At 46.4% G+C, this 22,443-nt stretch overlaps 1 protein-coding gene across 1 annotated transcript in view; it reads left to right on the top strand.

Moving 5' to 3' along the window:
- The window catches only part of CD247 (CD247 molecule), a 127,537-nt gene extending 105,186 nt beyond the window's left edge, over positions 1-22,351 (top strand). Inside the window, exons 3-8 of the mRNA XM_073668561.1 lie at positions 3,761-3,814; positions 4,114-4,188; positions 5,954-5,983; positions 7,499-7,552; positions 19,823-19,864; positions 20,920-22,351. Coding sequence (XP_073524662.1) covers positions 3,761-3,814; positions 4,114-4,188; positions 5,954-5,983; positions 7,499-7,552; positions 19,823-19,864; positions 20,920-20,979 — 315 coding nt within the window. The 3' untranslated portion in view covers positions 20,980-22,351. The remainder of the gene's footprint in view (positions 1-3,760; positions 3,815-4,113; positions 4,189-5,953; positions 5,984-7,498; positions 7,553-19,822; positions 19,865-20,919) is intronic.
- Positions 22,352-22,443: the final 92 nt, after the last annotated feature.

Genomic DNA, 22,443 nt, shown 5'->3' with positions numbered 1-22,443 from the left:
AGGAGAATCTGGCCAGGGGATTCATCCGGAAATCTACCTCCCCGGCGGGAGCAGGCTTCTTTTTCGTCAAAAAGAAGGACGGCTCTCTCCGTCCCTGTATAGACTATAGAGGCCTTAACCAGATCACGGTGAAGAATAAGTACCCCCTTCCGCTCATTCCGGAGTTATTTGATCGTCTGAGGGGGGCTAGAATCTTCACCAAACTGGACCTCCGTGGGGCGTACAACCTGGTTCGTATCCGTCAGGGGGATGAATGGAAGACGGCATTCAACACCCGGGACGGCCACTATGAATATCTGGTAATGCCCTTTGGTCTCTGTAACGCTCCTGCCGTCTTTCAAGAGTTGGTCAATGACATCTTCCGGGACCTTCTCTACTCCTGCGTAGTGGTGTACCTGGACGACATCTTGGTCTTCTCTCCGGATCTCCAGACTCACCGGAGGGACGTTCGTCAGGTCCTGCTCAGGCTCAGGCAGAATCACCTCTTCGCTAAATACGAGAAGTGCCTCTTTGAGCAGACCTCGCTTCCGTTTTTGGGCTACATTATTTCTCAGACCGGCCTACGAATGGATCCAGAGAAACTGTCTGCCATCGAGAAATGGCCTCGACCGGAGGGGTTGAAGGCCATTCAGCGGTTCCTGGGCTTCGCCAACTACTACCGCCTCTTCATACCGCACTTCTCTTCCCGGACTGCCCCAATTTCCGTGCTCACCCGTAAGGGTACTAATCCCAAAGAGTGGCCGCCCGAAGCAGAGGAGGCCTTTCTTTCCTTAAAACAGGCCTTCTCTTCCGCCCCGGTGCTGCATCGCCCGGACGGCAACAAGCAGTTCTTCCTGGAAGTTGACGCCTCCTCCTCAGGAGCCGGAGCGGTACTTACTCAAAAATCATCTTCCGGGAGGATGGTAACTTGCGGCTTCTTCTCTAAACTCTTCTCCTCCTCAGAGCGCAATTATTCCATAGGAGACCGAGAGTTATTGGCCATCAAACTGGCATTGGAGGAGTGGCGTTACCTGCTCGAGGGGGCTCTTCACCCGGTAATAATTTACACTGACCACAAGAACTTGGCTTACCTCCAGCATGCCCAGAGACTTAACCCGCGCCAAGCCCGGTGGTCCTTGTTTTTTGCTCGCTTTGATTTTGTTCTTCATTTTCGCCCGGCTGACAAAAACGTCAAGGCGGACGCCTTGTCTCGATCCTTTCTGGTGTCTGATCTCGAGGAAGATCCGAAACACATCATCGATCCCGCCAGAGTAATGCAGGTGGCTCCCGTGAGTCTAAATCGTCTCCCTCCCGGAAAGACGTTCGTATCAGTACCTGATCGGGAGAAGATCCTTCACTGGGGTCACTCCTCTAAACTGGCTGGCCACGCCGGTCAGAAAAAGACCCTCCAGCTTATTACCCGGCACTACTGGTGGCCTACCCTGCACAAGGACGTAATAGACTTTGTTTCTGCCTGTGTGTCCTGCGCCCGCAACAAGGTTCCGAGACATCTGCCAGCCGGTCGCCTCCTTCCGCTTTCTGTACCTGCTGCCCCCTGGCAGCATATAGCAATGGACTTTATAACTGACCTCCCAGTCTCTGCCAGTTGTACGGTCATTTGGGTGGTCGCTGACCGCTTCTCCAAGATGGCTCATTTCGTTCCCCTGCCAGGCCTCCTGTCTGCACCCGAGCTAGCTAAAGACTTTATTCGTCACATCTTTCGTCTTCATGGCCTGCCCCTCCACATCGTGTCGGATCGTGGGGTACAGTTCACCTCACGCTTCTGGAGAGCCACTTGTAAACTGCTAGACGTCACCCTGGACTTCTCTTCCGCTTACCACCCACAGTCCAATGGTCAAGTGGAGCGGATCAATCAGAACCTGACCAGTTACCTCCGGCACTTCGTTAATGCCCATCATTCAGACTGGGTGGATCTCCTACCATGGGCCGAGTTCTCTTATAACAATCACGAGAGCGAATCTTCCTCCAAATCCCCGTTTTTTGTAGTCTTCGGTCAGCATCCTCGGATTCCTTTTCCTGTCTCCACCTCTGTGGACAACCCGGCTGCGGAATCTCTCGTTAGCAAATTTTCCTCCATTTGGGAGAGTACCCGATCCGCACTCCTTCAGTCGTCCGAACGGATGAAAAGACACGCTGCCAAAAAACGCCTGGATCCTCCACAATTTCGTCCTGGAGATAAAGTCTGGCTCTCATCTAAATATGTCCGACTCAAGATACCTTCTTACAAGTTAGGGCCTCGGTTCATCGGTCCTCTGGAGGTCATCAGTCAGATCAACCCGGTGGCCTATAAATTGAAACTCCCGGCCAACTTACGGATCCCTAACTCCTTCCATGTATCTCTCCTCAAACCTGTGGTACTTAACTCTTTTTCCAAGTCTACAGGTACGCCTCCTGCTCCGGTTTCTGCTGAGGACGAGTTTGAGGTAGAGAACATTCTTGCCACCAAAAGGGTAAGAGGAAAGACCTTTTTTCTAGTAGATTGGAAGGGGTTTGGTCCTGAGGAGAGAACGTGGGAGCCCCGGGAGAACATCCATGCCCCGCTCATCCTTGCTAAATTTCTGTCTGGCCTAAAAAAGGGGGGGCCTAAAGGGGGGGGGTACTGTAGCGTCGGCGTCCCTGCCCTCTGCTAGGCAGGGACGCTGTTCCCCTCACCTCTCTGCTCCGTGCCCGGCGTCCTCCTCCCGCTCTGCTGGCAGCGCGCGCTCCTTCCCGGCCACTGTGCTTAGGGCGCGCGCTCTCCCTCCCTCTTAAAGGGGCCGCGCGCGCCGTCCTAAGGAGTCCCCGGCCAATGGCCGGAGGACTTCACCATATATAAGGCACCTCCTCCAAAATGGAGGTGCCCGAGCAATGTTGTTGTACTGTTCACTACTCTGCTTCAGCCCTCAGGTCCCGTTGCCAGTTACCTGCCAGATACCTGCCAGATTCCTGCCAGCTTGCTGTCTTATTCCTGCCTGATATTCTGCTACCTGCCTGCTAGCCTGAGGTCCGACGGTCTGCCTTACTACTCCTGTCAGTCTGTCTAAGGACCAGCTTGCCCGCTCACCTGGGAGCGCACATCAACTACCTGCCTGCTTGCCTGAGGTCCGACGGTCTGCCTTCCAACTCTTGTCAGTCTGTCTATGGACCAGCTTGCCCGCTCACCTGGGAGCGCACATCTGCTACCTGCCTGCTAGCCTACCTGGAGGCTCCGCCGTCACGTGCTGTGACCACCTGCCTGTCCAGTGACTCCTGCCCGCTCACCTGGGAGCGCTCATCTGCTACCTGCCTGCTAGCCTACCTGGAGGCTCCGCCGTCACATGCTGTGACCACCCGTTTATCCAGAGACTCTCGCCTGCTCACCTGGGAGCTCACGTCTACCATCAGCCGCCACAGGTCGTACCAACCCTTTACCCAGAGACTGCCCCGGTCACTTGCCGTGACCATCTGCCCGTTCACCCAGAGACTGCCCCGGTCACTTGCCGTGACCATCTGCCCGTTCACCCAGAGACTGCCCCGGTCACTTGCCGTGACCATCTGCCCGTTCACCCAGAGACTGCCCCGGTCACTTGCCGTGACCTCCTGCCCGTTCTTCTAGAGACTGTCCCGGTCACCTGCTGTGACTGCCTGCCTGGTCACCACCCGCTCCCTTACAAGGACCGCCCCCTTGTATAGTAGCTCAGAGGTTCCGCCTCCCAGACCCGTTACAGTTGGAATGTTATTTTGTGTATATTTTTTGTGTTAATTGTGTTCATTATCAGTAATAATTGTATGTTTTATTCAGCTGCTGAAGAGAGACGCAGTGAGCGGTGGTGTGAAGACAGGAGACGAATACACTGTGAGTATTAGCTAATCTCGCTGTTATTGTGATTAGAGATGTGGGAATACTTCAGTCACATTTTTGGTTTGCAGTGACTGAGGCTCATTCGTTAAGTTCAGTAAAAGCCAATGACATTAGTAAATCATACAGTACAGTCCCCGGTTGTCCTAGGCAGAGATGGATTGCATGCTCCAGTCATATATTGCCCCAGTGGTCTTGTTCTTGGGGTCCCTAGATAACCGGAGCTTAGCAGGACCCCTCTAAATCCAGAGAAATGTAAAATGTGTAACGGAAAAATATCTTCTCATTATATCCAGGAACTTCAATATCGAAACCAAACAGGATACGATGAAATAAATACAAAGGGGGACACAGAGAAAGGGATGAACAGAGTAAGTAACTATGGGACTGTATCTATCTATCTATCTATGATCTATCTATTATCTCAATATTTTCTATCTATTATCTATCATCTATTATCTATCTATTATCTAAATATTTTCTATCTATCTATCTATCTATTATCTATCATCTATCTATCATCTATTATCTATCTATCATCTATCTATCATCTATCATCTATCATCTATCTATCATCTATCTATCATCTATCATCTATCTATTATCTGTCTAATATCCATTATCTATCATCTATCTATCATCTATTATCTATCTATCATCTATCTATCATCTATCTATCTATCATCTATCTATCATCTATCTATCATCTATCTATCTATCATCTATCTATCATCTATCTATTATCCATCATCTATCTATTGTCTTCTATGTATCCATCTATCTCCTGACTTCCGCTGTGAATGTCATGGTTGCCACATGATACCATTATCTTCTCGGTGAATATAATAAATGTAATCACCAGACTTTTGCTGTTGCTGTAACTCCAGATTTTCTGTCACATGCTTCGGTTTTCATTTTCGGGTGGAGCTCCCCTTTAGATCTCATCCCCTGGGCGTCAGGCAGCGCGGCTGTGAGATGACTGACAGCTTCTGTATAGTGATGGCCGTCATGTGCGGCATCTGCTCTTGGCCGCAGTAGAAGGTCAGGGTCTGTCATCAGCCGGCGGATATCGCCCGCTGTCCTCGTTGCGCGCGGAGGTGATAATTGGTCGGGATTTGCTGCATCCAGATGAAAAGATTATGAAGGAGACGACTGGCGAGCGGCAGTGAAGCCTCCGGAGAGATTGCCATCAGCCGTCTGATTCCCTCTGTGTCCCAGCAGTAGGAAGGCGCGGGCGGGCGGACGATCCTCCTGTGATGTCTGTCGCCCGCGTCTGCAGGTACGGGGGGACGTCGGGGCTCAGAAACATCACACGGCCGCAGCTACCATGGAAAACAAACAACAAAAAGCTTTCTGCGGCTTTGAAGTACAGAATCTTCAGCGACGGGCGGCTTTGTGCTCAGGGAGCTGAGATTTACAGCCATTTCTGTCAATAAGTGATGCATTCTCAGCAGCGACATACACAACATACGAATAAACCGTCTGGAGCAACACTACGCCACTATTTCACCATCACGCTGTTTTTAGATCCAGAATTATCTGCTCATTAATTGCTTAATATATCTTTATACCGGTCAAAGTTCAATTTTTCTGACTCAGAGCTCCAAATCCCCTGCAATATCACAGAAGGAAATGATAAAATCTGTACTACCTGCAGCCACAACTAGAGGGAGCTCAGGAGCTTACCGCAGACAGCAGCATTTTAAGCTCCCTCTAGTGGTGGCTGCAGGCAGTGCGAATTTTGTCTTTTCCTTCTGTGACATTGCAGAGGATTTGGAGCTGTGTATCAGGAAAAATCGATTTAAGCCAAAATAAATTAAGAGATGAATCGTTATTACATGTTAATGTTAAAAGCTGCATGATGGAAATTCACTCGAAGGGTTACGTAAACTTTTTGTTTTTCCCCCCCAATGCATTTCAAATTATTAAAAAAAAAAAAAATCATATATATTTTGTTTTGTGTACACAGCTCCTAGGATGTCCTATGCGTCTCCATGGTTACAAACTACAAACAAATCCTATGTAGTCTGACCCTGAAATTCACTTAATAATGAAAGAAATTAGTAAAATATCTTATTATTACCAGTCATTCCTTACATCCTGATTGATAATGTCCTCTGCTTTCTCCCGCAACAGATGAAGAGTCCAGATAATTCCGTCTATCATGTAAGTATCAAGAAAGGTCCATGAAAGGTCCATGAAAGGTCCATGTAGTAAAGGGCAGATCATGTAGAGGGCGGACTGTACGGAGCGATGTTTTTATAAAAATTGTTCAGAAAACCCTGCAATATTTTATGAAATTTTTTGGCCAGAGAGGGCGGTGGATGGTCGTATGATACAAGTATTGTGCTTTGGGAGTGGGTGGTCAAAAATTCAGTTACCTTAGGAAAAATCAAAACATGGAAAGCTGAGAGAATCGGGTGACTGTACGGTTAGAGATCAGTAAAAATTTTACCAAAGTTTTTACATCTACATTTTTGTTATATAGATTCCTATATCGGCCTCAAAGAGTAATATGGCTCGGGCCGGTCTTATGTTGAGTGATGCCCTGTGCGGTACTTTCTGTGGCTGCCACATATGGTGTAATATCCTATTCCAAAATGCGCAGTGCAAAGTAAATATACCGCTATACAGTGACGAAATGCTACCATACAGTAACCAAATAACAGCTCTATCACCTCAAATAACACTCCCATATACTGTAGATGCCTGAATAACAATGCTTTACACCGCCATATAGTGCATGTTTAATATACCGTACTATGTGTAGTAGTGCCACAATATAAAATACAAAGACCGGTGCTCAGATCCTCTTATATGGGACACATTGCTGCCGACGCCATGTACTGCAAGTATTATATACCGTAAAGTACTAAGTTCCACAATATGCAACATATAAGAAATGCCGCCATACGGTGCACAGATGTTATACAGGACACATTGCTGACAACACCATATACAGGAACGTACTTAGTAAATTCAAAATATGCAATGTATAAGAAATACCACCATACAGTGCTCAAATTCTGTTATACAGGACGCTTTGCTGCCGACACCATGTACTGCAAGTATTATATACCATATAGTAATTAGTAGTGCCACAATATACATTGTATAAGAAATGCCGCAATACGGTGCACAGATCTGTTATACAGGACACATTGCTGCTGACACCATGTACTGCAAAGTAGTTAGTAATGTCACAATATGAAATGTATGCGAAATACCGCCATACAGTGCTCAGATCCTGTTATAGAGGACACATTGCTGCCAACACCACATACTGCAAATATAATATACCGCACAGCACTTAGTAGTGCCACAAATATACAATATAAAGGAAATTCCGCCATGCAGTGAATAAATACTACCACGCAGTAACCAAATAATACTTCCATATAGCTGCTTCTATAACAATACATTACTGCCACCCTCATGTACTGCAATACTAGGGGTAGACGTGCCACAATATACAATGCAAAATGAATACCGCCACACGGTGCTCAATTACTTCCATACAATGACCATATAACTGCTCAAAATATGAAGTGATCTGGATGTTGTATAGCAGTAATACCGCCATATCCTTGTGGTGTCACCTTCATTACGGGCATCCAATGCCTCCTCCTGGGTGACGGGAACTTTCTCCATTCCTAATTGCACTGTTTTTGAACATTTCAGGATCTGCAGAGAGACAAGATGAACGATCCGTACAGCGACATCCGGGTCAAGCAGGTCGGTGTCCTCACTGGAAGCTAATTGTAGTTTGGGCTTTACCTGCCATTAGGACTCATTCATACAACCGCTATACAGTATAATTCAGTCTAATTTGCATAAATCTGTGGGGGCAGGGCTATGGTAATATATTTAGTTGTTGCATATGTAGCAGTTAAGAGAGTCCAATATTCCAGCAGAGGTGGCGGGAGCAGTGATCCGGTGGTGACTTGTTATATGGCGGCACACCGCGCCCGCGGCTGCTTTAGCGGAGGGTTGTGTTGTTACACTGTGTTATTATTATTAGGGCATAAAGCACACGGTGTTATCTACGGCCTGGGCCCACCGTGCCCGGCTCCGCGCGTCTTTATGTGGTCTCCGATGTGCAGTATGTTCAGTAGGACAGCAGAGGGCACAGCGGGCACCAGGAGACGTACAGCGTGTGCACCGTCTGCTGTGCGCCACCGGAGGAAAGGAGAAAATACTGCACCGTCTGCCCGAGATGTAGAAAGCAGCAGGATGAGCCGGCAAGCGGGAGCAGTCAGATATATGTGCTGCGCTGCTGGTATTTGTAGTTCTACAGTACTTGCGCTAACTGTGACTTTATAGCACAAATATCTGCAGTAGTGCCCCCTCCCTGCTCTCGATCTTGAATGGTCGACCATTGTATGACTGACATCCAGCAAATCTGTACTGATTTTGCTTCAGTGTCATCCTCATAGTAGTGTCAGTGTCATCCTCATAGTAGTGTCAGTGTCATCCTCATAGTAGTGTCAGTGTCAACCTCATCCTCACAGTAGTGTCATCCTCACAGCAGTGTCATCATCACAATAGTGTCATCCTTATAGCAGTGTCATATTCTCGTCCTCACATTAGTATCATTGTGTCATCCTCACATTATCCTCCCGTTAGTGTCATCCTCCCGTTAGTGTCATCCTCCCGTTAGTGTCATCCTCCCGTCGGCGTCATCCTCCCGTCGGCGTCATCCTCCCGTCGGCGTCATCCTCACGTTAGTGTCATCCTCTAGTTAGTGTCATTCTCACGTTAGTGTCATCCTCACGTCGGCGTCATCCTCACATTATCCTCCCGTCAGCGTCATCCTCACGTTAGTGTCATCCTCTAGTTAGTGTCATTCTCACGTTAGTGTCATCCTCACGTCGGCGTCATCCTCACATTATCCTCCCGTCAGCGTCATCCTCACGTTAGCGTTATCCTCACGTTAGTGTCATCCTCACATTATCGTCATCCTCACGTTAGCGTTATCCTCACGTTAGCGTCATCCTCACATTATCGTCATCCTCACGTTAGTGTTATCCTCACATTATCGTCATCCCCACGTTAGTGTCATCCTCACGTTAGCGTCATCCTCACGTTAGCGTCATCCTCACGTTAGTGTTATCCTCACATTATCGTCATCCTCACGTTAGTGTCATCCTCACGTTAGTGTCATCCTCACGTTAGTGTCATCCTCACGTTAGCGTCATCCTCACATTATCGTCATCCTCACGTTAGCGTCATCCTCACGTTAGCGTCATCCTCACATTATCGTCATCCTCACGTTAGCGTTATCCTCACATTATCGTCATCCTCACGTTAGTGTCATCCTCTCGTTAGCGTCATCCTCACGTTAGTGTCATCCTCTCATTAGCGTCATCCTCACGTTAGTGTCATCCTCACGTTAGCGTCATCCTCACGTTAGCGTTATCCTCACATTATCGTCATCCTCACGTTAGCGTTATCCTCACGTTAGCGTCATCCTCACATTATCGTCATCCTCACGTTAGCGTTATCCTCACATTATCGTCATCCTCACGTTAGTGTTATCCTCACATTATCGTCATCCCCACGTTAGTGTCATCCTCACGTTAGCGTCATCCTCACGTTAGCGTCATCCTCACGTTAGCGTTATCCTCACATTATCGTCATCCTCACGTTAGTGTTATCCTCACATTATCGTCATCCTCACGTTAACGTCATCCTAACATTATCGTCATCCTCACGTTAGCGTTATCCTCACATTATCGTCATCCTCACGTTAGTGTTATCCTCACATTATCGTCATCCCCACGTTAGTGTCATCCTCACGTTAGCGTCATCCTCACGTTAGCGTCATCCTCACGTTAGTGTTATCCTCACATTATCGTCATCCTCACGTTAGCGTTATCCTCACATTATCGTCATCCTCACATTATCGTCATCCTCACGTTATCGTCATCCTCACGTTATCGTCATCCTCACGTTAGCGTCATCCTCACGTTAGCGTCATCCTCACGTTAGCGTCATCCTCACATTATCGTCATCCTCACGTTAGCGTTATCCTCACGTTAGTGTCATCCTCACGTTAGCGTTATCCTCACGTTAGCGTCATCCTCACGTTAGCGTCATCCTCTCGTTAGCGTTATCCTCACGTTAGCGTCATCCTCTCGTTAGCGTTATCGTCACGTTAGCGTCATCCTAACATTATCGTCATCCTCACGTTAGTGTCATCCTCACATTATCCTCACGTCAGTGTCATCCTCACGTTAGCGTTATCCTCACGTTAGCATCATCCTCACGTTAGCGTTATCGTCACGTTAGCGTCATCCTAACATTATCGTCATCCTCACGTTAGCGTTATCCTCACTTTAGCGTCATCCTCACTTTAGCGTCATCCTCACTTTAGCGTCATCCTCACTTTAGCGTCATCCTCACGTTAGCGTTATCCTCACGTTAGCGTCATCCTCACGTTAGCGTCAGCCTCACGTTAGCGTCATCCTCACGTTAGCGTCATCCTCACATTAGTATCATCCTCTCGTTAGTGTCATCCTCTCGTTAGCGTCATCCTCTCGTTAGCGTTATCCTCGCGTTAGCGTCATCCTCACATTAGTATCATCCTCACATTAGTGTCATCCTCACGTTAGCGTCATCCTCACGTTAGTGTCATCCTCACATTAGTATCATCCTCTCGTTAGCGTCATCCTCACATTAGTATCATCCTCACATTAGTATCATCCTCACATTAGTGTCATCCTCACGTTAGCGTCATCCTCACATTAGTATCATCCTCACATTAGTATCATCCTCACATTAGTGTCATCCTCACGTTAGCGTTATCCTCACGTTAGTGTCATCCTCACATTATCCTCACGTTAGTGTCATCCTCACATTATCCTCACGTCAGTGTCATCCTCACGTTAGCGTTATCCTCACGTTAGCGTCATCCTCTCGTTAGCGTTATCCTCACGTTAGCGTCATCCTCACGTTAGCGTTATCCTCACGTTAGCGTCATCCTCTCGTTAGCGTTATCGTCACGTTAGCGTCATCCTAACATTATCGTCATCCTCACGTTATCGTCATCCTAACATTATCGTCATCCTCACGTTAGTGTCATCCTCACATTATCCTCACGTCAGTGTCATCCTCACGTTAGCGTTATCCTCACTTTAGCGTCATCCTCACGTTAGCGTTATCCTCACTTTAGCGTCATCCTCACGTTAGCGTCATCCTCTCGTTAGCGTTATCCTCTCGTTAGCGTCATCCTCTCGTTAGCGTTATCCTCGCTTTAGCGTCATCCTCACTTTAGCGTCATCCTCTCGTTAGCGTCATCCTCACATTAGTGTCATCCTCACATTAGTATCATCCTCACGTTAGTGTCATCCTCACTTTAGCGTCATCCTCTCGTTAGCGTTATCCTCTCGTTAGCGTCATCCTCTCGTTAGCGTTATCCTCACTTTAGCGTCATCCTCACTTTAGCGTCATCCTCTCGTTAGCGTCATCCTCACATTAGTATCATCCTCACATTAGTATCATCCTCACGTTAGTGTCATCCTCACGTTAGCGTCATCCTCATGTTAGCGTCAGCCTCACGTTAGGGTCATCCTCACATTAGTATCATCCTTACGTTAGCGTCATCCTCTCGTTAGCGTCATCCTCACGTTAGTGTCATCCTCACATTAGTATCATCCTCTCGTTAGCGTCATCCTCACGTTAGCGTCATCCTCACGTTAGCGTTATCCTCACGTTAGCGTCATCCTCACGTTAGCGTTATCCTCTCGTTAGCGTTATCCTCACTTTAGCGTCATCCTCACGTTAGCGTCATCCTCTCGTTAGCGTTATCCTCACTTTAGCGTCATCCTCACTTTAGCGTCATCCTCTCGTTAGCGTTATCCTCTCGTTAGCGTCATCCTCTCGTTAGCGTTATCCTCGCGTTAGCGTCATCCTCACATTAGTATCATCCTCACATTAGTATCATCCTCACGTTAGTGTCATCCTCACGTTAGTATCATCCTCACGTTAGTGTCATCCTCACGTTAGCGTCATCCTCATGTTAGCGTCAGCCTCACGTTAGGGTCATCCTCACGTTAGGGTCATCCTCACATTAGTATCATCCTTACGTTAGCGTCATCCTCTCGTTAGCGTCATCCTCACGTTAGTGTCATCCTCACATTAGTATCATCCTCTCGTTAGCGTCATCCTCACGTTAGCGTCATCCTCACGTTAGCGTTATCCTCACGTTAGCGTTATCCTCACGTTAGCGTCATCCTCACGTTAGCGTTATCCTCTCGTTAGCGTTATCCTCACTTTAGCGTCATCCTCACGTTAGCGTCATCCTCTCGTTAGCGTTATCCTCACTTTAGCGTCATCCTCACTTTAGCGTCATCCTCTCGTTAGCGTCATCCTCTCGTTAGCGTCATCCTCTCGTTAGCGTTATCCTCGCGTTAGCGTCATCCTCACATTAGTATCATCCTCACGTTAGTGTCATCCTCACGTTAGCGTCATCCTCACGTTAGCGTCATCCTCACGTTAGCGTCAGCCTCACGTTAGGGTCATCCTCACGTTAGCGTTATCCTCTCGTTAGTGTCATCCTCACATTAGTATCATCCTCTCGTTAGCGTCATCCTCTCGTTAGCGTCATCCTCACGTTAGTGTCATCCTCACATTAGTATCATCCTCTCGTTAGCGTCATCCTCTCGTTAGCGTCATCCTCACGTTAGCGTCATCCTCTCGTTAGCGTCATCCTCTCGTTAGCGTCATCCTCACGTTAGCGTCATCCTCACGTTAGTATCATCCTCACGTTAGCGTCATCCTCTCGTTAGCGTCATCCTCTCGTTAGCGTTATCCTCACGTTAGTATCATCCTCACATTAGTGTCATCCTCACGTTAGTGTCATCCTCACATTAGTATCATCCTCACATTAGTATCATCCTCACATTAGTGTCATCCTCACGTTAGCGTTATCCTCACGTTAGTGTCATCCTCACATTATCCTCACGTCAGTGTCATCCTCACGTTAGCGTTATCCTCACGTTAGCGTCATCCTCTCGTTAGCGTTATCCTCACGTTAGCGTCATCCTCACGTTAGCGTCATCCTCACGTTAGCGTCATCCTCTCGTTAGCGTTATCGTCACGTTAGCGTCATCCTAACATTATCGTCATCCTCACGTTATCGTCATCCTAACATTATCGTCATCCTCACGTTAGTGTCATCCTCACATTATCCTCACGTCAGTGTCATCCTCACGTTAGCGTTATCCTCACTTTAGCGTCATCCTCACGTTAGCGTTATCCTCACTTTAGCGTCATCCTCACGTTAGCGTCATCCTCTCGTTAGCGTTATCCTCTCGTTAGCGTCATCCTCTCGTTAGCGTTATCCTCGCTTTAGCGTCATCCTCACTTTAGCGTCATCCTCTCGTTAGCGTCATCCTCACATTAGTATCATCCTCACATTAGTATCATCCTCACGTTAGTGTCATCCTCACTTTAGCGTCATCCTCTCGTTAGCGTTATCCTCTCGTTAGCGTCATCCTCTCGTTAGCGTTATCCTCACTTTAGCGTCATCCTCACTTTAGCGTCATCCTCTCGTTAGCGTCATCCTCACATTAGTATCATCCTCACATTAGTATCATCCTCACGTTAGTGTCATCCTCACGTTAGCGTCATCCTCATGTTAGCGTCAGCCTCACGTTAGGGTCATCCTCACATTAGTATCATCCTTACGTTAGCGTCATCCTCTCGTTAGCGTCATCCTCACGTTAGTGTCATCCTCACATTAGTATCATCCTCTCGTTAGCGTCATCCTCACGTTAGCGTCATCCTCACGTTAGCGTTATCCTCACGTTAGCGTCATCCTCACGTTAGCGTTATCCTCTCGTTAGCGTTATCCTCACTTTAGCGTCATCCTCACGTTAGCGTCATCCTCTCGTTAGCGTCATCCTCACTTTAGCGTCATCCTCACTTTAGCGTCATCCTCTCGTTAGCGTTATCCTCTCGTTAGCGTCATCCTCTCGTTAGCGTTATCCTCACATTAGTATCATCCTCACATTAGTATCATCCTCACGTTAGTGTCATCCTCACATTAGTATCATCCTCACGTTAGTGTCATCCTCACGTTAGCGTCATCCTCATGTTAGCGTCAGCCTCACGTTAGGGTCATCCTCACGTTAGGGTCATCCTCACATTAGTATCATCCTTACGTTAGCGTCATCCTCTCGTTAGCGTCATCCTCACGTTAGTGTCATCCTCACATTAGTATCATCCTCTCGTTAGCGTCATCCTCACGTTAGCGTCATCCTCACGTTAGCGTTATCCTCACGTTAGCGTCATCCTCACGTTAGCGTTATCCTCTCGTTAGCGTTATCCTCACTTTAGCGTCATCCTCACGTTAGCGTCATCCTCTCGTTAGCGTTATCCTCACTTTAGCGTCATCCTCACTTTAGCGTCATCCTCTCGTTAGCGTTATCCTCTCGTTAGCGTCATCCTCTCGTTAGCGTTATCCTCGCGTTAGCGTCATCCTCACATTAGTATCATCCTCACATTAGTATCATCCTCACGTTAGTGTCATCCTCACGTTAGCGTCATCCTCACGTTAGCGTCAGCCTCACGTTAGGGTCATCCTCACATTAGTATCATCCTTACGTTAGCGTCATCCTCACGTTAGCGTCATCCTCACGTTAGTGTCATCCTCACATTAGTATCATCCTCTCGTTAGCGTCATCCTCTCGTTAGCGTTATCCTCACATTAGTATCATCCTCACGTTAGCGTTATCCTCACGTTAGCGTCATCCTCTCGTTAGCGTCATCCTCTCGTTAGCGTTATCCTCACGTTAGCATCTTCCTCACGTTAGCGTCATCCTCTCGTTAGCGTCATCCTCTCGTTAGCGTCATCCTCTCGTTAGCGTTATCCTCACGTTAGTATCATCCTCACGTTAGCATCTTCCTCACAGCAGTGACTGCGGCTTTCGGCTGAGAAGATACAAAGGACATAATCTGGTTCCACCATACTGGCAGGTTTATCTGTGACCCGCGTCTGTTCCATCCCTCCGTCACCCGTCAATCAGACATATTGTGTTATGAACAGAGCAGAAAAAAGACCTCATCCAAACCTCTACAAACCTCATTAAAGGCGAGATGAGCAGATCGCCTCCTGAGGAGTCAGGGTGGATTGGCCAAAAATTCAGATCAATAAACCTCTCTGTTCTCCCAGGACGGGTCCGGTGCTCATTTCTCTCCTGCGAGTCTCATCAATCGTGGAGCCGACGCGTTTCACAGTTCAAAACCCACCTGGAGCACAACACAAAACCAGTCCCTGGATCTGTTATTTTGCCTTAATGAAGAAAGGAAAGTCTTATTTTGAGGATTTTCTGTAGAAGAAAAAATGCTTTACGGCCCTTTCATAAGATGAAATATATCAGAGAAATCATGGGGCCCCATAATAAAACTCTAAATGGGCCCCTGTGTATATCTGTACAGAAGAGGGCTGTTCCCTGACTTAATAAATGATATAATTCTGCCTGCCAGCACCACTAGGGGGAGCTAACTGCATATGGATGTATACAGTTATTATACAGTGTGCAATGAGCGCCTCCTAGGGACAACTTCAGGTAGTGACTATGTGATAGGAAGCAGGGGCCATGTTTCCCGGCTCCGTGGTAGGAGGCAGGAAAAAAGAAAGTATTTCTGGGAAATGAGATATTTCCCTCCTCCTCCTTCTCATAAACTGGCTGTTAGGCAACTTTCTGCAACAGGAGCCTCTCCCCAAAGATGTAGGAGAAGCAGAAAACCCTATAGACTGACTCTGTGAGTCCGTAACATTTTTCCAATTGGGAATTTTTTTTCGAATTAGTTTTGTTTTATTTTTTTTTAACTTTTCGATCATTTTGTAAACAGATAAATACTTATCTAAATCAAATTAAACATTTATTTAACGGACGGATTTTGAAATCTTATTTCAAATTTTCAAATTTTTTTTTTTAGAATTTTTGTCCACGTTTTTCGTCCAGTTAGAAAAAAAATAAAATTGAGAAGCGATACGATATTCATGACGATACGTTTGGGCGCGGAGCTGCTGAACTCGTCCTCCGGTAATAAACAACCTGTAATTTTCCCAAGCAACGGAGAAGAAAATCTCCCCGGGGGGAAGAACACAGGTTTCACCGACGAGAATGAAATTGAAAGTAATGTATTGTGGCTAAAGTGAATCCAGAGGTTCAGAACGAAAAAGGGAGAAAAGTCAGAACCAAGGAGAAATGGTGATGGACTACAAACAGCAGGAATGACGACCTCTGCCGGATGAGAGGTGGACGGAGTGGTCTATACAGGACGAGGCGTTACCCAGAATCTCCAAACCATAAAATTAGCTCCTTAGTGATTGGCAGAGAAGAGGTTAATGGAAACATCATTGGTGACTTATTGGGTCCATTTCGGAGTCCGGTACCCGGTGTCCTGTCGCTTCTTCTCCTCCTCTGTCTCCAGCGCTGCCTACAATCACTGTGTTATTGAGACTCCGGGGATCGGGTCAGCTTCTCTCGGATTCCGGAGATTCTGAGAAGAGGTGCGATAACCATCGCTCCAAACTATCACCTCCTAAGTCCGCCATTTACATAGGAGGCTAAACCGCCATATCACATCTCAAAATGAATAAAGACCCCAGACCAAACCTCAGAAGAAATAGACCCTCAAAGTAAATACAGACCCAAGAATGCACGCCAAAATACAGACCCAAACCAGATCCCCCCAATCACTACAGATGGCAACGTATATTGGTCGCTAAACCACTCAGCTCCAATCACGGGAAATCCCAAAACACAGACCTAGACCGAGTACAGGAGACCACCTAAATAAGTACAGACCTCATTCTAGATCCTATAAACTAACACACATCATAGACCAGACCCCAAACTAGACCCCCGACAAGAGCCCTAAATACACATACTGACCCCAGATCAGACCCCTAAATGTATACAGACCCCCGTCTAGACTCCCTAAACTAATACAGACCCCGAACCAGACCACTGAATACATACAAACCCCTAATTGTGTACATACCCCTAAATGTATTCAGACCCCCGACCAGACCCCCTAAACTAATACAGACGCTGAACCAGACCACTGAATACATACAGACCCCTAATTGTATACATACCCCTAAATGTATTCAGACCCCCGACCAGACCCCCTAAACTAATACAGACGCTGAACCAGACCACTGAATACATACAGACCCCTAATTGTATACATACCCCTAAATGTATTCAGACCCCCGACCAGACCCCCTAAACTAATACGGATGCTGAACCAGACCACTGAATACATACAGACCCAAGACCAGACCCCTAAATATATACAGACCTCTAAATGTATTCACATCTCAGCCCAGACTCTGTAAACTAATACAGACCTCAGACTAGACCCCTAAATATATACAAACTCCAAGCCAGACCCCTAAATATATACAGACCCCAGACCAGATGCCTAATTATATACAGACCCCAGACCAGACCCCTAAATATATACAGACCCCAGACCAGACCCCTAAATATATACAGACTCCGGACCAGACCCCTAAATACATACAGACCCGGATCCAGACCACTAAATACATACAGACCCCTGACCAGAGCTCTAAATATATATAGACCCTAGACCAAACCCATAAACTAATACAGACCCCAGACCAGACACCTAATTATATACCGACCCTAAATGTATTCAGACCTCGGCCCAGACTAGACCCCCTAAAATAATAAAGACCCCGGACCAGACCCCTAAATATATACAGACCCTAGACCAGACCCCTAAAATAATACAGACCCTTGACCAGACCCCTGATTATGTACAGACCCCTAAGTGTATTCAGACATTGGCTCAGACTCCATAAACTAATACAGACCCCAGACTAGACCCCTGCACTTACAGCACCTCACATTCTCCTGCTCTTTGCAGCTGCATTCAGTGGCCTCAGGAGCTGCACTCATACAGCCATGTTTTTGCAGGTCAGATGTGAGGTTGTTGTACATCATGACCCGGTTACATTCATTATTCCAACCAACGTTATCCGGGACAAAAACAAATACATTAAGCGTAAACCTTTGTTTTAACAATGGATTTCCATGGTGGCACTTGCCACGGTATGACATATGTCAAAATCTGCCAAACTGTGCACTTAAACAGTACTACCATACTGTGCCCAAAAAGTACAGCAAGAATACAAGCTATAAGAATCCCAAACAGTGCTGAAATAATACCGCCACGCGGAGGCCGAGCAATCCTGCCATCTCACATCATGGAACTGACAAGTGAATGAGTCTAACATCACCGCACATGGGGTGGTCTTCGGGGTCTGGCTGGTCCAGGGGGGATTAGTGTTTTTTGTTTGTCCCTTTCCTTAATATCTCCTGGTGCCCTGGAGGGAGCGGGATGTTGTATCCGCCATTGTTGCTGTAGTCACAGACGTGTATCTGGATGGAGCCGGTGATACATTACAATTTCCCATGGAGGCCTGGACTCTTTTCGCCGAGAGGTGGGGGAGGGGAAGCGGCACTTATTAACGAGGAGCCGTTAGAACAATCATGTCTTAAAGTTCACATTTCCTGATCCTTCGCTTTCAAGCCTCTAAGAAAGAATAATGGCCCTTGTCTAATACCGGCCTCTTTATGTGCAATGTTCTCTCCGAGCGCGGACTGGAGGGCCGGAGATGGGGCCCCTGTGGGTTTACCTATTTATTTTGATAATGTCAGATAGTTTGCTCGTCTATATTTATAAAAAAAAAAAGGCGCGGGGCTGAGCGGTCCGGGCGAGCGCTCTTTATATCTCGCTGACACGGAGACGGGGCGCCAAGACTTTTATTGCAATGTACAACTATCTGGGGAAGGAGAAGAATGCCGAATAGTGAAGAAAAAGAGAAAAAAAAAAAGCAAAAACAGGAAAAAGGAAAGCGACAAGTAAAAAAAATAAATAATAATGTTTTTTTTTCGGCTCAGGAGCCCCCACGGTGAAGCAGAAAACATACTGCTGCCCCCAAAATGTCCTCTTAACCCCTTCCTGAGCTAAAAACAGCAATGGGGGGGGGGGGGGATGGATCCAGAATAGGCATCTAGCGCCTAATTTTATGTAGGAAGCATTCCCCCCCCCCCCCCTTGTAGCACGTAGTTAAACAAGACCTCCTCCGACTCCCCCATAACCACACGCATAAAGGTAGGAGCGGAGATAAGCGGCTATGAAAATCAGCCAGTGCAGAGCGCCAAATCCCCTGCATAGAAGAAGAGTCAGATGATGAATTTATGACTTCCTGCAGCCACCACTAGAGGGAGCTCACTGCATACAGATTTGTGTCCAGTGTATACCAGTATGCGGTAAACTCTTCAGCTCCCCCTGGTGGAGGCTGAAGGCAGATAAAATTATACCATTTATGTCTATGCAGGGGATTTGGAGCTTTGTATCAGAAAAAATGTTATCAGGATATATAAGGAACATAATCAGCAAAGAATTTAGGGCTAAAAAAGAGGTAAAGGACAGCCACTCTCATTAAGGCTCATTATAATTGGAGAGATTCCCGTGCTATGCTAGGGCTAGTGAGGTTAAGCTGGACTGACAACTCGGCAGCAGTCAGGAGAGGTATTGGGATTAGGGACAGCTTACCTACAGAGGTGTCAGTCCGACTTCATTTACTAACGCTCCCACAGCAGGGGAAGGAGACTAATCAGTGCATCCCTAAGCTTGAGCTGGCAGTGGGGGCCCACCGGAAGATACACCGGTTCTCCAGTCGGCCAGTCCGAGCCAGACCCCTAAAAAACTTTAAGTGGCGCTGTGGTGGGTGAAGTAAAACTCGCACCTTTTGACCGATTTAGTGGGTTTTGTTTTAATAGAAAATTCCTAAAACAGGTGAGAACATTCCGAAGATTGAAACATACCCAAACCTTTTATCGCATCCTTATGGCCGTTGTAGGGACCTAAATTAGTGCTGGAGAGACTGCAGGGTGCGGGGTCGACTCTTCAATGTGACAACTGATTTTCTCATTTTTCTTTTCTCTCCAGCACGCCAGAAGAAAAGGGAAAAACAATGACGTGGTCTATCAGGTAACATCCCCCAATATGGGTCACGTCGACGTCTTGCAACTTTTTGTAAATATTGACCCTTATTTGGGCCATTGATTTAGTAGAGGCTTAATGTGAAACTCCTGGGCCCCATCTACAGCATGCCTTCATATTCGGCAGTGGGGTCATTGCAAACCGTCAGCCCCCCAGACCCTGAGAGCCGCCCCCTACACCTCCCAATAGCTACAGCGGTGATGACATCACACGGTGTAGGGTGTATGACATCGCACGGTCTAGGGTGTATGACATCGCACGGTCTAGGGTGTATGACATCGCACGGTCTAGGGTGTATGACATCGCACGGTGTAGGGTGTATGACATCGCACGGTCTAGGGTGTATGACATCGCACGGTGTAGGGTGTATGACATCGCACGGTGTAGGGTGTATGACATCGCACGGTGTAGGGTGTATGACATCGCACGGTCTAGGGTGTATGACATCGCACGGTCTAGGGTGTATGACATCGCACGGTGTAGGGTGTATGACATCGCACGGTGTAGGGTGTATGACATCGCACGGTCTAGGGTGTATGACATCGCACGGTGTAGGGTGTATGACATCACACGGTGTAGGGTGTATGACATCGCACGGTCTAGGGTGTATGACATCGCACGGTGTAGGGTGTATGACATCACACGGTGTAGGGTGTATGACATCGCACGGTCTAGGGTGTATGACATCGCACGGTCTAGGGTGTATGACATCGCACGGTCTAGGGTGTATGACATCGCACGGTCTAGGGTGTATGACATCGCACGGTGTAGGGTGTATGACATCGCACGGTGTAGGGTGTATGACATCGCACGGTGTAGGGTGTATGACATCGCACGGTCTAGGGTGTATGACATCGCACGGTCTAGGGTGTATGACATCGCACGGTCTAGGGTGTATGACATCGCACGGTCTAGGGTGTATGACATCGCACGGTGTAGGGTGTATGACATCACTTTTTATAAATCAATACTCGACTTTCCTTTCCAAATTGTTATTATTTTTTTTGTTTTTTAACCAATTTTCTCATTACTTTTGCCCTCAGGGATTAAGCGGAGCCCAAAGGGACACGTACGACGCTCTGCAGATGCAGGCGCTGCACTGAGACGAGGACGAAATATGAAAACGTTGATTACCATCCTGGGGAGTTTTCCTGTAAATCATAAAAAAAATATATATTTTTCATTTCTTTTAGATCGTTCATAAAAGTAGCAAAATTTATTGTACAAACTGCAAAAAACAAACAAACGCAGGTTAAAAAGTTTAACATACATTCACTAACAGCGCCCCACCCTTGTCAGCAGGTTGTACGTGGTATTGCAGCATCTAGGTCATTGCTGGCACGCGTGGCGGACTCTTTCCTTACCTTGTGTTTCATCCTTTTATACTCATCACAACTTTTCTTACTTTTTATCTGCTTATTATTCTGATTGACTTCACAACAAAACTTCTACTCCGGTCACATCCGAAGCAAAATCAAAAATTCTGCCGATTTCCTGCAAGAGGTAAAAAGACGACTACTCAGCCTGCTTCAAAGAGAATTTTACCTGCAGCTTTGGATGTGATTGGAGTAGAAGATAAAAAAAGAACGTGATGAGGAAAGTTCAAAACAGTATTAAAGGAGCTGTAAGTCTGCAGGGTGACAGGTCATGTTGTCGGCGGACCTGCCTTATCCTGGCTGGGGGCAGCTATAGCGGATTGTATAGGACGGGGTCTTTTTTTTTTTTACTGTAAATATTTTCTTCATGATTTTTCGTTAAATTGAATATTGAATTGATATTTGAAGCTGGAGGCTAAATCTAGATTATTGAGAGTATTTAGTATTTTCTGTAAGTGTTAATAAAATATAAAAAAAAAAAAAAAAAAAAGAAACCCCCCCAAAAAACAAACAAACAAAAAAAAGTGAAAACTATCTATTAATATTCCTGTGAAAAATTACCATATTTCTTGGGCTAGAAGACGCAGTGTTGTAACAGAATAAGAAATCCCTGCACTCGTTTACAAGTTTTTCTTTTCTGTTTTACGATCACATTGGAAAAATAAAGAAAGTTTCTTAAAAACACAAAAGCTGGAGGTTCAGAAATGGAAAAACTAACGGAAAAAAAAAAGATATAACTAAACTTTCAAAAAGTTTTTTTTTTTTTGTCAATGTTATCCAGCATTGAAAGTTATTTCATTTTGCAAATCACTTTTATTAAGCCCATAAAAGACATAAAAATAACATTGAAGTGGCCTCCAAACCGCTGCTCCCTCCACTGCCAGAGTTTGTACTTCCGGTGCATAGTAACGGAGTACAGAAAAGTCAGACAGGAAAGCTACTTTTTTTTTTTTTTAAATCAAATGAAGTAAATATAAATAACGTGTTTTGCAAAATGAATTAACTTTCGGCGCTGGATAGAATTAATTTGGAAAGTTTAGTTACTTTTTAATTAAAATCTGCAATCAAAATTTCCAATAAAAATGTTTGAAATTTGTAATTTTTTTTTTTTTAAACCTATGTGGTTTTCTTGGGTTTCTTTCTGGAGGCATCCATCCCTTACATGTTTAGTAAAGAAATATCGATAATCCA

Source organism: Phyllobates terribilis, unplaced genomic scaffold (assembly GCF_046119375.1).
Source record: "Phyllobates terribilis strain yellow unplaced genomic scaffold, ASM4611937v1 Scaffold_2__4_contigs__length_985480577, whole genome shotgun sequence".
Taxonomy (NCBI): Eukaryota; Metazoa; Chordata; class Amphibia; order Anura; family Dendrobatidae; genus Phyllobates; species Phyllobates terribilis.
The sequence above is the reverse complement of the archived record's forward strand: the minus strand, read 5'-3'. Positions and strand labels throughout refer to the sequence as shown.